General features: G+C 49.9%; 1 protein-coding gene across 2 annotated transcripts in view; it reads left to right on the forward strand.

The window, feature by feature from the left end:
* The window catches only part of JADE1 (jade family PHD finger 1), a 57272-nt gene that overhangs the window by 18746 nt on the left and 26122 nt on the right, over nucleotides 1-12404 (forward strand). For both annotated transcript variants that reach the window (XM_007456986.1, XM_007456985.1), the window contains exons 3-4: nucleotides 8840-8925; nucleotides 11968-12125. In XM_007456986.1, coding sequence (XP_007457048.1) covers nucleotides 8840-8925; nucleotides 11968-12125 — 244 coding nt within the window. The remainder of the gene's footprint in view (nucleotides 1-8839; nucleotides 8926-11967; nucleotides 12126-12404) is intronic.

The raw sequence follows: 12404 nt of genomic DNA on the forward strand, positions 1-12404 counted from the left end.
CAGAGGAGATAAAAGTTGGGCAGGTCCTGAGGATGAAATCGTTTTAGGCAAACAGGGTTGTTTTTCCGTGCTCCAAGTTTTCGGCAGATTAAAAGTGGCAAATTAGAAAGCAAAGCTTTGCTGTAGGTGGCCACACTGACAGCCACCGGAAACATTAAAAACAGAAGAACTCAAACACAGCAGTTTGACTGGAGCGTTGGGTGCAGGCATGGAGCAGTGGGAAGGAGAACTGGTGGTGATGGGTGGGTGTTGGGTGTTGGGGGTACCTGCGAAGTAAGCTGAGACCGGAGGACGGTGAGGGGCTGGGAGCTCTTGGGACAGATGGTGGGAGCTAATGTTTGGCATGAGGGAGGAGTGAGCTGGGTAAGCACTCCAGAGAGAGGGGCGTTCCTTCTGTTTCAGGGAGCGGTATTAAGGGGCTGTACCCCGTCTGCGGGAGCCTTCGGGAACCCTGAACTTCTTAGCACTTATCTGTTCACGGCCCTCACTACCTGTTTTCTCTATTTACTTAGGCTTTTTACTCCTTGAGGCAAAAACATGCTTAGGTATTTCTTTTCTGCCCCCTGTGGTGCCTGTCAAAGTGTCCTCTGGAGTTATAAGCACTCAATAAACACTTGCTGTTAGCTCGTGTACACAATTTGTCCTGCAGCAATTAAAAAAAAAAACTTGCTTTTTAAGTTCAGAATTAATCAGAAGAAGGGTTCATGAATTATGTCTGTGTACTAATAGTGCCTGGTAAAAGGCTAAGAGTCCTATTTTCCTCTGATTTTGGTTGAGGAGCCGGCCCGTGCTCACTTTGTTGACTCTCAGCACTGCCTCATATCCACTTTGGGAGAGCTGGGTTAGAAAAGGTTCTCCTGGAATGTTCTCTCAGACTTAGACTCCTCTCCTTTCTGGACTAGAGGGTGTGCATTCTTGATGTCTCTGTGTGTGTCTAAATGTCCTCCTGTAATCCAGTGACGTCGGATTAGGGCCAATCATTTTAATTTAAACGCCAATTTAAAGGCTTTATGTCCAAATACAGTCACGTTCTGAGGTATTGGGGGGTTAGGCTTCAACATATGAAATTTTGGGGGACACAGTTCAGCCCATAACAGCCCTAGAAGACCAAATGCTTCATCTAAACCTATATTTCCACCCAGAACTCTAGGGGAAGAGAGTACCCAAAGTCCCCACCAAAAGTCTACGCATCAGGTCACCTTCCTGGTAATGGGCCTTTTTCGTCCTCCAGCTAATATGCCTGTGTCTGTGCTGGCCTCCCTGAAGAAGGCAGGGATGGAGGACTAAGGTAAATACTTATAGGTACAACCTGGGTTTTGTTCTACCCTAGGCTACACGTGGAAATAGAGTGGTGGTGGTAGAGGATGAGGATGCTAGCTGCTCGTGGAAAGGAGGCAGGCTGGCCTGTGTCCTCCAGTTGATTCAGTGTAAAGCGAGTGGTGACACTTCATGGCTGTGCTGTCTGTCCAGGCCTAGTGATTTGGTCATTATGGCAGATGATGGTCGTGGTAAACAGCTCTCATTAAGACCCCTAGAATGCCAAGCCGTATGAACACACGTACATTATCTGCACCGTGGAACACACTGTCCACCCTTTCTGAGGGCAGCTGCTACCCAGTGTGGGCTTCTGCCACCAGCCTGCCTGTTTGCACTGGAGCCCATCCTCTCGTGTAGGCACGTGGTGGGTGTGGGTAGGTGCCTTCTGCCCCTGCAGTCAGGTGCACAGAACTGAGCCTGCCCTTAGCTGAGTCTGAGTACCTGGCAGCCCTGCTTGTGAGATGGGCGGGCCGTGCAGTGGCCTCTCCCCAGCCTTTGCAGCCTGCAGTCCCGACGGAAGTCTGGCAGCAGCTCCCGGCCCAGTGCAGAGCATGTCAAAGTGGAGGAGAGGCAGCTGCGGACGTCAGCTTGGGGCCCCAGCACCAGCCACGGTCACGGCTAGGCCCCGCTGGCCTCCTGGGCTGGATGGAGCCCTTTGCTTTGATTTCTGGCCTGGTCCAGGGCAATACCGGTGTGGTATTTACAGTTGGGGATCGACAGGCATTTTCTGTGCCAGTGCAAAGCCCTCATCCAGCTGCAGTCATAGTTGTCGAAGCCTTTCTCCAGGTGCCCTGGACTGCCAGCCTTGGCAGTTGGATGAAGCAGCACCGGGGTGTTTGCAGGCTGTGTCTGTAAGTGCTGGGCTCCTGGGACTGGGTGGCTCAGCCAGCCTCTGAAGTTATGCATTGTGCCAGGGTGTGGCCCGGGGAAACAAGCACTTTATTTCTTGCTTCCCAGTCCATGGTCCTCTGTGTTAGGGGTTCTGGCAAATGTGGCTGTTTTTGGTGTTTCCATCCAGCCTGCAGGGAGGAGGAAGGAGCTGGAGGTTGAATCGGTCATCATTGGCCAATAATTTTATCAATCATGCCTCGGTAATGAAGCCTCTGTAAAAACCCAAAAGGACAGAGGTCGGAGAGCTTCCAGGTGGCGAGCGCGTGGTGACTGGGAGAGAACGGTGCGCGCCGAGAGGGCGTGGAAGCTCTGTGCCCTTTCCCCATGCCTTGTCCTACGTATCTCTTCATTTGGCTGTTGACTCATATCCTTCAGTATCCTCTTAGAATTAAGTTGGTGATCTAGTTAGTAACATGTTTCTCTGAGCTCTGTGAGCCGCTCCAACAAAGTAGTTGAACCCGAGGAGAGGGGCTCATGGGAACCTCTGCCAGTCAGAAGCACAAGTAATAACCTGGGCTTGGCAACTGGCATCTGAGGTGGAAGTTGGTCTCACGGGACTGAGTCTGGAATCTATTTCTATCTCCGAGTCAGAATTGAGTTGAACTCCTGGACACACTGCTGGCGTCTGACAGTTGCTCGTTGGTGTGGGGAAGCTTCCACAAGCACGTGTTGGAATTGGGTCTGGGAACCATTTTCACCTGCCTAATGCCCTAAATCCAGGGCTGTGTTGACCTCCCCATGGGAAGGCCGGGCGTGTGGCGAGGGGTCCGGGGCCAGGCACCTTGTGAGGGCCCTGCCTGGTCTCCCGGTTTTTCACACCTGCGCTGACCCTGAAACACTTCTGTCTTCTCCAGTTATCCAGCCAGCTTCTGCTCCATCACTGGTGATAACGAAGGTACAGAGGATAGCTGAGTAAAATTCAAACCTGCTAATTCTGCACTTAGTAATGCAGGTCGATGAGTGGCAAACATGAAATTTTGTGAGGACTTCTGTTTTTCTGGGCTCTCTCCAGCTTACAGATAAAAAATGAAGAAAGACCAGAATTTTTAGTGGGTGAAACATACTTTCTGCTTTGGACCCTTTATGTTACATTTTTAATAACTTGCTGTCATGTGTTTGGTTTGGCTGTGCTTGGTTTCCTTCATGGCAAGTCTCTGGAGGCTTCTTGGAGGGTTCTCTTTTGCATAAAAGTTAACCCTGCTTCCACTTCTCTTCCTGTTTGTACCTTTAATTTGCTCCTTCCCCCCCATCAGTTGCATCTTGTGACACCGCAGAGTTGTGTAGGAATTCTTGAAATGTGGAGTTTTTGGCTCAAGTACTGCAGAACGTGGGCCGTACCCGTGTCTCCTCCAGGCACATGGAGATGGCTTTACCCCTTTTCAAACCCGACTTGTGGCTTGTCCTTGACATTGATGGGCAGAGCATCATCTTGGGCTTGAGGAGTAACTAGCACAGCATGATCTGGTCTGTGGACTTGGACTTAACAGAAGGGCCGGGTGACCATGAAACATTGTGTCAGTTGGTCAAAGGCCCAAGTATGTTGAAACATTCCTGGGCCAGTTCTCTTAAGGTACCCATTAAGCTTTGTTTCTTGGAAGGTGGAAGTGAGTTGGACGGTTAGAGCTAAGCCATGCTGGGATGGAAAGGCTGGGCTGTGGGAGACGTGGGGTCAGACCCTGATAGAAACAGCAGTGGTGTGAGAGGCTTGTCTTCTATCACGCAGTTCAAGCAAGTAGAACTACGTTACATTTGTTTCCTTCTTTCGGATAGGACTTTCCATAGCGCCGCTTTACTGGCACCGGGCTGTCCTGGCCTTGCTCCCTCCAGTCTGCTCTGCTGTGGTGACACCAGCTGGCCTGCAGGGCTCCACACTTGCCGGTCCTGAGCACCTTCCTTTGTTAAGCTGGTTTAACACTCCTGAAGACACCAGAGTGGTGTTTAGCATCTAGAAGCGGGGTCTGAGACACAGGAGATTCGCCATTTGGTCAGTGGTGAGGTTCTTTTGTAGTTTGCATTTGTGGTGATGTGAGCAGCCACCCAGGCTGCCACTCATTCTCATGTCTGAACCTTTCATGCGCTGCACCACCTGGGAGGCTTAACACACACGAACTACCAAATGTCGGAGGTGTGTGCGACATGTATTAGATTTGCTCTTGAGGTTTTTTCCCTTATTTTAGATCTAGGGCAAGACAGCATGACTATTTTTAATATTTCAAAGGAGAGTGTTCGAGATAAATGCATAATAGCACCAGAAAGCAGGGTCCATAATGCAGTGCACGCACAGGAGCCACGCTCACGATGCTGCGACCTGTGGAGCCTTCTATAACTTTTATTATTCCCCCCACATTTCTGTTTTAAGGGAAGTTGGGGATAGTAAAACAAAGCAAGGGTTTATTTTCTGTTAATTCTTCTCAGTGTTTCATGGAGATTAATTGTTGATACTCAAACAGCGTATATGTCAAGCATTTAAAAGTCAGGTACACTTGTCACTAGAGTGGGCTTAACTTTAGGTAGTAATATCTTGTGTGTGGGCAATAAAATAATTTTAGATCTTATTGCCAAATTTTTAGAGTTCCTAACCTCCTGAAAGCAACAAGAAAATAAAACAAAATTTTACTTGCCATATTCTTTTTTTTTTTTTTTGCGGTACGCGGGCCTCTCACCGCTGTGGCCTCTCCCGTTGCGGAGCACAGGCTCCGCACGCGCAGGCTCAGGGGCCACGGCTCACGGGCCCAGCCGCTCCGCGGCATGTGGGATCCTCCCGGACCGGGTCACGAACCCGCGTCCCCCGCATCGGCAGGCGGACTCCCAGGGAAGCCCTATTTGCCATATTCTTCATTCAACTTGCCATTAAATGTTAGCATTCTGAAAACAACAAAATGCAGCACCAACCCAGCATAATCTTAGCACGTGGTTTTTAAGAACTAACAAGTGGCCCGTGTTTTACTATAGTGTAAATCAGAATCTCCCAGTCCTTTTGGTGTTTGAAATACCCTAATTTCTGGCTTAAAATTTTTTTCCCCTCCAACATACTTTCAAAAAACATGTTCTGTGGCATAACCTTTTACAATTAAGATGGGTGCGCGTTATTTTTGCTTGGATCGTGTTCTGGGAAGTGTCCGGAGCGGGCGCGGCCGACGGAGGAGAACTGGTGTAGGAACGCCAGGGCACTCTGCTTGGAGCCTCCTGTGGACTTGCCTGGATGTCTTTGTAGATGGAGGTGTGTTCCAGTCAGGAAGCAGTGCCCCCGCCACGCTGTCCTCAAAGGCATCAGTGCTTTGTTTTCCATGGCCTCATCTTCCTCGAGATCAAAAGCATGTCTTCTAATAGGTGAAACAGAGCCACCTTCGGCTCTTGAGTCACAGTCCCAAACAACGACGCTGTGTTTTTGTTGACTTAAAGACGTTTTTTTAAAAAACTGAGGATCTGCTGTGTGCACAGCACTGACTTCGGTATCCTGTATGTTGTAAATAGTTATTGACACAGTTTTAAAGTGAATTAGAAGGAGGAAATCACCATCAACAACTGTCTGCTGCTGGACGTGGGAGGATCCAGCTTCTCACTGTTCAGCAGCAAAGTCTAGGTTTTACACAAACCACCTGTGTAGGGTAAACCGGAGCATTCTCTCTTCCTTTACTGTTAATGGATGGTAGAAAATCATCAGTTATTTTCTGCACACATTTAAATTTGTACACTTTGATACATTTTGACATGTTTACACCCATGAAATCATAAAACTCATGATAATCCTTCTCTCCCCACTTTCCCCAGTCAACCTCTGATCTACTTTCTGTCCCTATAGATTAGTTAATATTTTCCAGAGTTTTATATAAATGGGATAATACCATACATACTCTTTTTATCTTTTCACTCCACATAATTATTCCTACATTCATCCGTGTTGTGTGTATCAACAGCTCGTTCTTTTTTATTGCTGGGTAGTATTCCATGGTATGGATATGCCGCTGTTTGTTTATTCATTCACTCTGTCAGTGGATGCTTGGGTGGTTCTATAAATAAGCTAAGAACATTCCTTATGTCAGTGATAATTTAAACTTAGCTTTCCCCCCAGTCTTTCCCTTTCTGCAAAGTGAGTTTAATAAGATTGATTTTTCTCTTCCTCTTTTTGCATTAGGCAAATTAAAAGGAAGAGGAACAGACTTTCTGGGTGGACCAGCATTTCTCTTGGGTAATACAATCAGATACCAGATTTGTAGCATTTTTGAATATCTGTTTTTAAAAGCAGGCAACATTTTTCAAGAATATAGAAGCAGCCCTGGAAAAAGTTTCTAAATGATTGCAATTACTTGGATGTGTCCTGTGCCAGCAAAGCTGCAAGCTTCCTGGCAACCTTGGAAACCACCCTGGAGGGATCCTGACCCAAAAGGAGGCAAAAGAGGGTCGTAAAACTTAAGAATGCATGAATTTGTTGTTGCTGCTTTAACTCTGAAAGTGTTTGACGTAAGCGCTTGTGTCCCCCGACCCCATGTTAGTTATTGAAGTACAGCAATGGAATGGTTTAAAATTTCTTGTCATTTATAAGCCTGTACCTAGTGATTCACAGTAAAGGGGGCATCCCTGTCTGCCCTGCACCTCTTCGCGCTCCCTGAGCCCCGGGGCCGTCCCATCTACAGTTGTCTTGTGCTTTTCCCCGTCTCTTCTTTCCGCCTGTGGGCTGGCCGGACGATGGCCTGCAGGACCGGACGGTGGAGGAGAGGCCTGTCTGGAGACATGAGCTGCTTAGCTGCCTTCCTCACCAGGTTCCTAATTTGGCTTCTGTCTTCCTTTTTCCAGTGGTGACCAGATTCAGAGCTTCCTACAAGTCAGGCTCACCCCAGTGTGCCCAGACTGTCTTCTTTCACTGTGGGTGTGAACTTTATTCTTGTTCATCTGGGAGTCTAAAGAGACATACTTAGGATTGCTTTTTAAAGAAGAATTTTCTAAGCTGTTACTGAACAGTGCGGTAGGGTCACCGATAGGAAATCTAATTCTGCTGGCCTAGCAGCGGACAGTCAGTCAGTTGACCCAGTAAACAAGCCTCAGGACTGGCCATCAAGGGTCGTGCCCTTCCCTGTCAGAGGGAAGCTTGGCAATCCCCTTTAGTCTCTGTCATTGCAAATCTGATGATAGGCTTATGGGCAGAACCTACTTCCTAATGCCCCCAAGGTCTTAAGGATGCTTTGATTCTGTGTCCCTTGTCTCTGGAATCTGTAGAGATAAGGGTTTCCTGTTTTGAGTGGCAAGTGATTTTACTGGTAGAATGGCAGTTCCCTCAGTTTTTAGCTTTTATTTGGGGCCGGGGAGTTGTTAATTTCTGGGAAATGGTACAGTTTGTTCGCCATGGAGCCAAGTTACTGGGAAGGTAGACAGGTGGTTAGGAGGTCCGTTTCAGATCTCTGGTGTCAGTACGGCACCCATGGACAGGAGGCGGTGGCAGAGGCAGAGAAGAGGAGCTGGGCTCTGAGCTGTTGGGCCGTGGAGTGGATGTGTCCTGAGTGAAGAGAGTCTAGAATGACCCTCTGATTTCGGACTTCAGGTAGAGATGGTGGTGATATGCGTCAAAGTAGGAATTAGGAGAGCAGGTTTGAGTAAAATGTCTAGCCCAGTCGCTGTTGTGCTGGGTTGACTGATCTCAGGAACGCCGTGGGCTTGACTGATGTCTGATCTGAAGGGTGAACATGGACCTGGTGCTGGGGAGGGAGGTTAGTGTGGGAACGCAGGTCTGACAGTCTCCTGGGCCTGCCAGGTAAGACTGTGGGCGTGGATGGGCGCTCCCCGGGGAGGGCACTGGAGCAAGAAGGTGAGAGAGCTCATGCGGGAGGGCAGGGACCCACAGTGGGGACACCAGGAAGGAGAATTGCCCCTGCGGCTGAGGGAGCGTCTCAGGCAGGGTGGAGACAGTGCTGCAGAGGGGTCTCAGGCGCGAGAGGAGCTCAGACTTGGTGGCAGTTAAGAGACATAGGTGGCCTGGTAGGGCTTCCAGTTTCCATGGCTTGGCGGGGGAAAGGCCCCACGACAGAGGATAAGAGGATCTTGTCCTCAGAGCTCAGAAGAGAGCTGACAGGCATTCTCTGGGAAAGGGGAGTAGGCAATTTTAAAGGTGATTTGGCCGGAGCACCTAGTCTACGGCGGGTCTGAGTTTCCCTTTTTTAGGGATTGCTAGGTTCTGTTGTGGAGTCAGACCTTTTGGGGCATGGCTTTAGGATTTAGCACGATGATGTTAGTGTTTAAAAAGTTACTGGAAATTAAAAGAGAAGTTTCTGAATTTATATTTACCAACGCAAGGCTTTGAACCTCTTAAGAAGTGCAGGCTTATGGATGAAGGCTCTGCCTGCTTGGTGTTCTTGAAAGGCCTCTCCCCTGCTGTGAGTTGTACCTGTGACGCAGCAGCCCTGAACACAGTGTGTGCGGAGTGGTCTTGTTGGCCTGCTGTGGGAAGTGAGCCTTTAAATGAGCAACGGGGGTGGAGGAGCTCCAGGGGAGAGAGGAGAGCTCTGGCAGAGCATCGGGCCGTCTCCTGGGGTGGTGCTTAGGGGCGCCTTGCTGAGTCTGGTTAAAAAAAAGAACCCTGTGAACCCTCAGTGGTTTGTGTACTTCTGATTTATTCCTATTCGGATATTTGTTTCTTTAGGCCTGTCAACTACTTGGTCACAGAATTCCAGATCCCAGCACAGGAGAAGTTCATGCTCCAGACATGAAGATCGAAAGCCTTCGGAGGTATTTCTCGAATGCTGGCGTGACTGTGCGTGTCGTACGTGTGTGCGTGAGTACATATGGTTGACACACACACCTGGTTGGTTGATATTGCTGTCAGTCTGTGCATTCTTGGGCAAGTTACTTAACCTTTCTGTGCCTCAGTTTCCAAATCTGTAAGATGGGGCTAATACAGGTGTTTACCTCGTAGGATTTTTGTGAGAATTAAGTGGGTTAATACCCAGAGGTGAATATGTAGAAGGTAAATCCTGCTCAGTAAATGTTAGCTATTATTATTATTAATTCTTTTAATTTTTTTTTTTTTTCCTTCTCTGTTTCACCTTTGCTGGCTCCCAACAACTTTTCCTATGGCCTGGAGATCAGCATGTTCAGCTGCTGCCGGTCACTGCCAGCCTCAAGTTAGTTAGTTTTAGTCATGAATTTGTGGTTTGTTTGGCAAAACCCAACGTAATTCTGGGATTTTGCTTAGGGGATTATGCTTAAGGCTTTCTCCCCTTCTTTTGAAGTTTGTTTCTCACCTTACATTTCCCTGCTCCCTCGCATTTTGTTATTATCTACCTATCTGTCATCTATCTATCCAAAATTGTTTTTGGGTGAGTTTCTTTGTGGCTTTTGTTGGTTAGGGGCCCCTCCCACTCCTGAGATCTGTGTTCTCTGAAAACCTTGGACTGGGCTCTGAGGATCTAAGTGATTGAAGAAAAGGCATTTTAGTTTCTCACAGTGTTTAGGTGAGCAGGTTATGGGGGAAGAGAGTTTTCGGTCCAGCCCCTTGGTTTTGCACTGCCTCTTAGTGGGATGACTTCAAAGACAGCCTCATCCTGTAGCGACTGAGCAGAGGCCGCCGTCCATGAGGTAGCAGGGAAGCCGGGAGCGCTGTGTTGAGCGTAGGATTATTTAGTTGCGGAATAACTTCCTCCACGAGGAAGTAGCGTATAATATACTTTAGAACCACCCCAGGGGACACTCAAACATTAGAGCAGATGTTCATGAGAAGGTGGCCGTTTTATCACCTTGATTTATTCCAGGCCTTTGTCCTTTTGAATCTGCAGTGCCGCCTTCCTTTCCTCTGGTATCGGGAGTGACTCTGCTGCTCTTTTTTATCTCTTTAATTCCCTCCACAACCCCCTCAATACCCTTCTGATGTCCACACCGCACTCCTGTTATTTCAGGGCAGGAATACAGGGTGCTCCAACAGGGAGCTGATACCTGTGTGAGAGCACCAGTGCCCTGGGTGCAGCCAGAAACCCCTCCCAGAGTCGGCACTGGGAAGTGTGGATGGAGCCAGTCTTGTCCCTGACCTGTGTTTTGTTCCAGGGTTGTTTTTTTTCTTTTTTGGATGGAGTGCTAAGGTTGAGCCCTGCTGGGGACTCAGGAGCTCACGTTCATCTGAGGGCATCTGTTTCCGTCCTTGACCGTCCTCGTCCAAGTCCCTGAGCTCAGGAACGTTGGGCTGCCTTTTCTCATCTAGTTGCTTCAGTTTGATTTCCTCCTCCTTGGGCAAAATCCCTTACTTATTACTTATCAGACTTAGTTGGAATGTGTTTTTAACTGATGTGCTTCCTGAAGATGTAGATCTGTGACTTTGTTTGCAAGGACTTTTTGGGGGTCTGGAGGGCACGGCTGACAAAGTTAATGCTCCCTGGGGCGCGGGGCAGGCATCTGCCGCAGGGCTCGGTGCTGCGGGGGGGCCTGATCTTGTGCTTTTGTGCGGGGGGTGGGGCGGTGCACAGCCAGGCTCTTGCTTGTTACTGGGACTTTAGAGATGAGGAGTGGCAAACTGGGGGCAAGTCGGGCCCCAGACGGCCGGCTGGAGACATGGCCCTCTTCCTCAGACGCTGCCTCAGACTTCGTTACGGTGACGTTCATTTAAGTGATCACCAGCCCGAAAAGCCACCGGGAAAAACAAATACGGACCTATTAGCAGGCGTATAGTGTGAACTGTGCTTAGCAGCACAAGAAAGAACTCCCTGTCCCGAGAAGAGAGAGTTCAGCATTGTGACTTGTGTAAACAGAGAGTGTAGCTTACAGATGCAGGCACACTTGGTGCCAAATACAGCTTTGGGCCGGCGCTAATGCCAGGGTCAGAGCTTCCTCGTGCAGCCCTGGGACAGGAGTGGGCTGGGCTCCGGCCGCCTCCCGCCCCGCCAGGAGGAGCGGGCACGTGGGGGCCACCTTGGTGCTGCTCCCCTCCTGGCCCCGGATGAGGCCCGAGGGGCCCTCTTGGCCGAGGGGTGCTTTTGAGTCTTGTGCGTCTGTTTGTGGCAGGGTGAAGAGAGGGTGGTAGCTTGCTTGCTTGCTTCTTTCTTCCTCTCTGTCTCCTCCCCTCCCTCCCTCCCTCCCCTCCTTTCCCCACAAATGCTGCTTTCCCAGTAGGAGTTATGCCGGGTGAAGGTGTGCAAACACATTCCTCACCAGCCCATTTTCTACCTTGCCTCCATTGGTGTGTCGTTGCTTCTCTCCCAGATGTTTCCGTGCTGTACTCTGCCCGGCTCTAGCCAACCAGGACCCGCCCTCCCCGGACACCTTGCTGTTAAGTCCGGGTGCCTGGGCAGGCGGGAGGTGGGGAGAGGCAGTCTGAGTAGAGAAGAGGGGTCCCTGGTGGCTCTGGGTTTTGGCTTGGAGTTGTTACATGGTTAGTGGAGTTTTATTTCTTAAACATTTACAAGAAAGTCACCCTTGAGTGAAATATCTCCCTCCGGGGATTTTTTAGGCGCGTGTTTTCAGCAGCCTGCTTGGTGAATTGGGAGTTCTTAGAAGTTTTTCCGGGGACGGCAGCGAGGTTCCTGTGTTGCAGTAGCTGGTGCGGACGTCGCCATCTCTCGGAGCTGGCGAGGGAGGGAGGGCAGTGTGAGCTGCTGCCACCTCCGACCCTGAGCGAGGCCCAGGGCGTGGCAGGCCGAGGGGTTTCCTGTAATAGGTCAGACTGGTTCTCTGTTGAAACAGTGACCTTGTTACGTGGCAGCTCCATGGTTACCCTGCAGCTGCCAGCGCTCTGAGTAAGAATGCAAATATCCAGTGTCAGTGACCCTTTCTTTCCCTTTCCAGGTGTTTAGGACAGACCTGATCACTGCCATGAAGTTGCATGACTCCTACCAGCTGAACCCAGATGAGTACTATGTGCTGGCAGATCCCTGGAGACAGGAGTGGGAGAAAGGGGTCCAGGTGCCGGTGAGCCCTGGGACCATCCCTCAGCCCGTGGCCAGGTAGACGTGCCCCAGGGGAGGGGTGCCGCCTGTCTCCTGACAGTTGCCTTTCTGCCCTGACAGCCGGGTGCCTGAGAGGAGCAGTGGTGTTTGGGTCAGCAGTGAGGCTTCTGGGGAAAGAGAAATGCAGTAGAAACACACCTCAGGTCCGAAGGTAGTGCTCTTAAGGGCCATGGGCCTCCGAACTTAACATTGCAGCCACCTTGGGAAGGTGCCTCTCTCTTAGAGAGGAAGGTAAATTCCAAGGCTCCCTGGGAAGTGGCTGGCGGCGGGGGGGGG

This window comes from Lipotes vexillifer, unplaced genomic scaffold, assembly GCF_000442215.2.
Source record: "Lipotes vexillifer unplaced genomic scaffold, Lipotes_vexillifer_v1.1 scaffold50, whole genome shotgun sequence".
NCBI classification, from domain to species: Eukaryota; Metazoa; Chordata; class Mammalia; order Artiodactyla; family Lipotidae; genus Lipotes; species Lipotes vexillifer.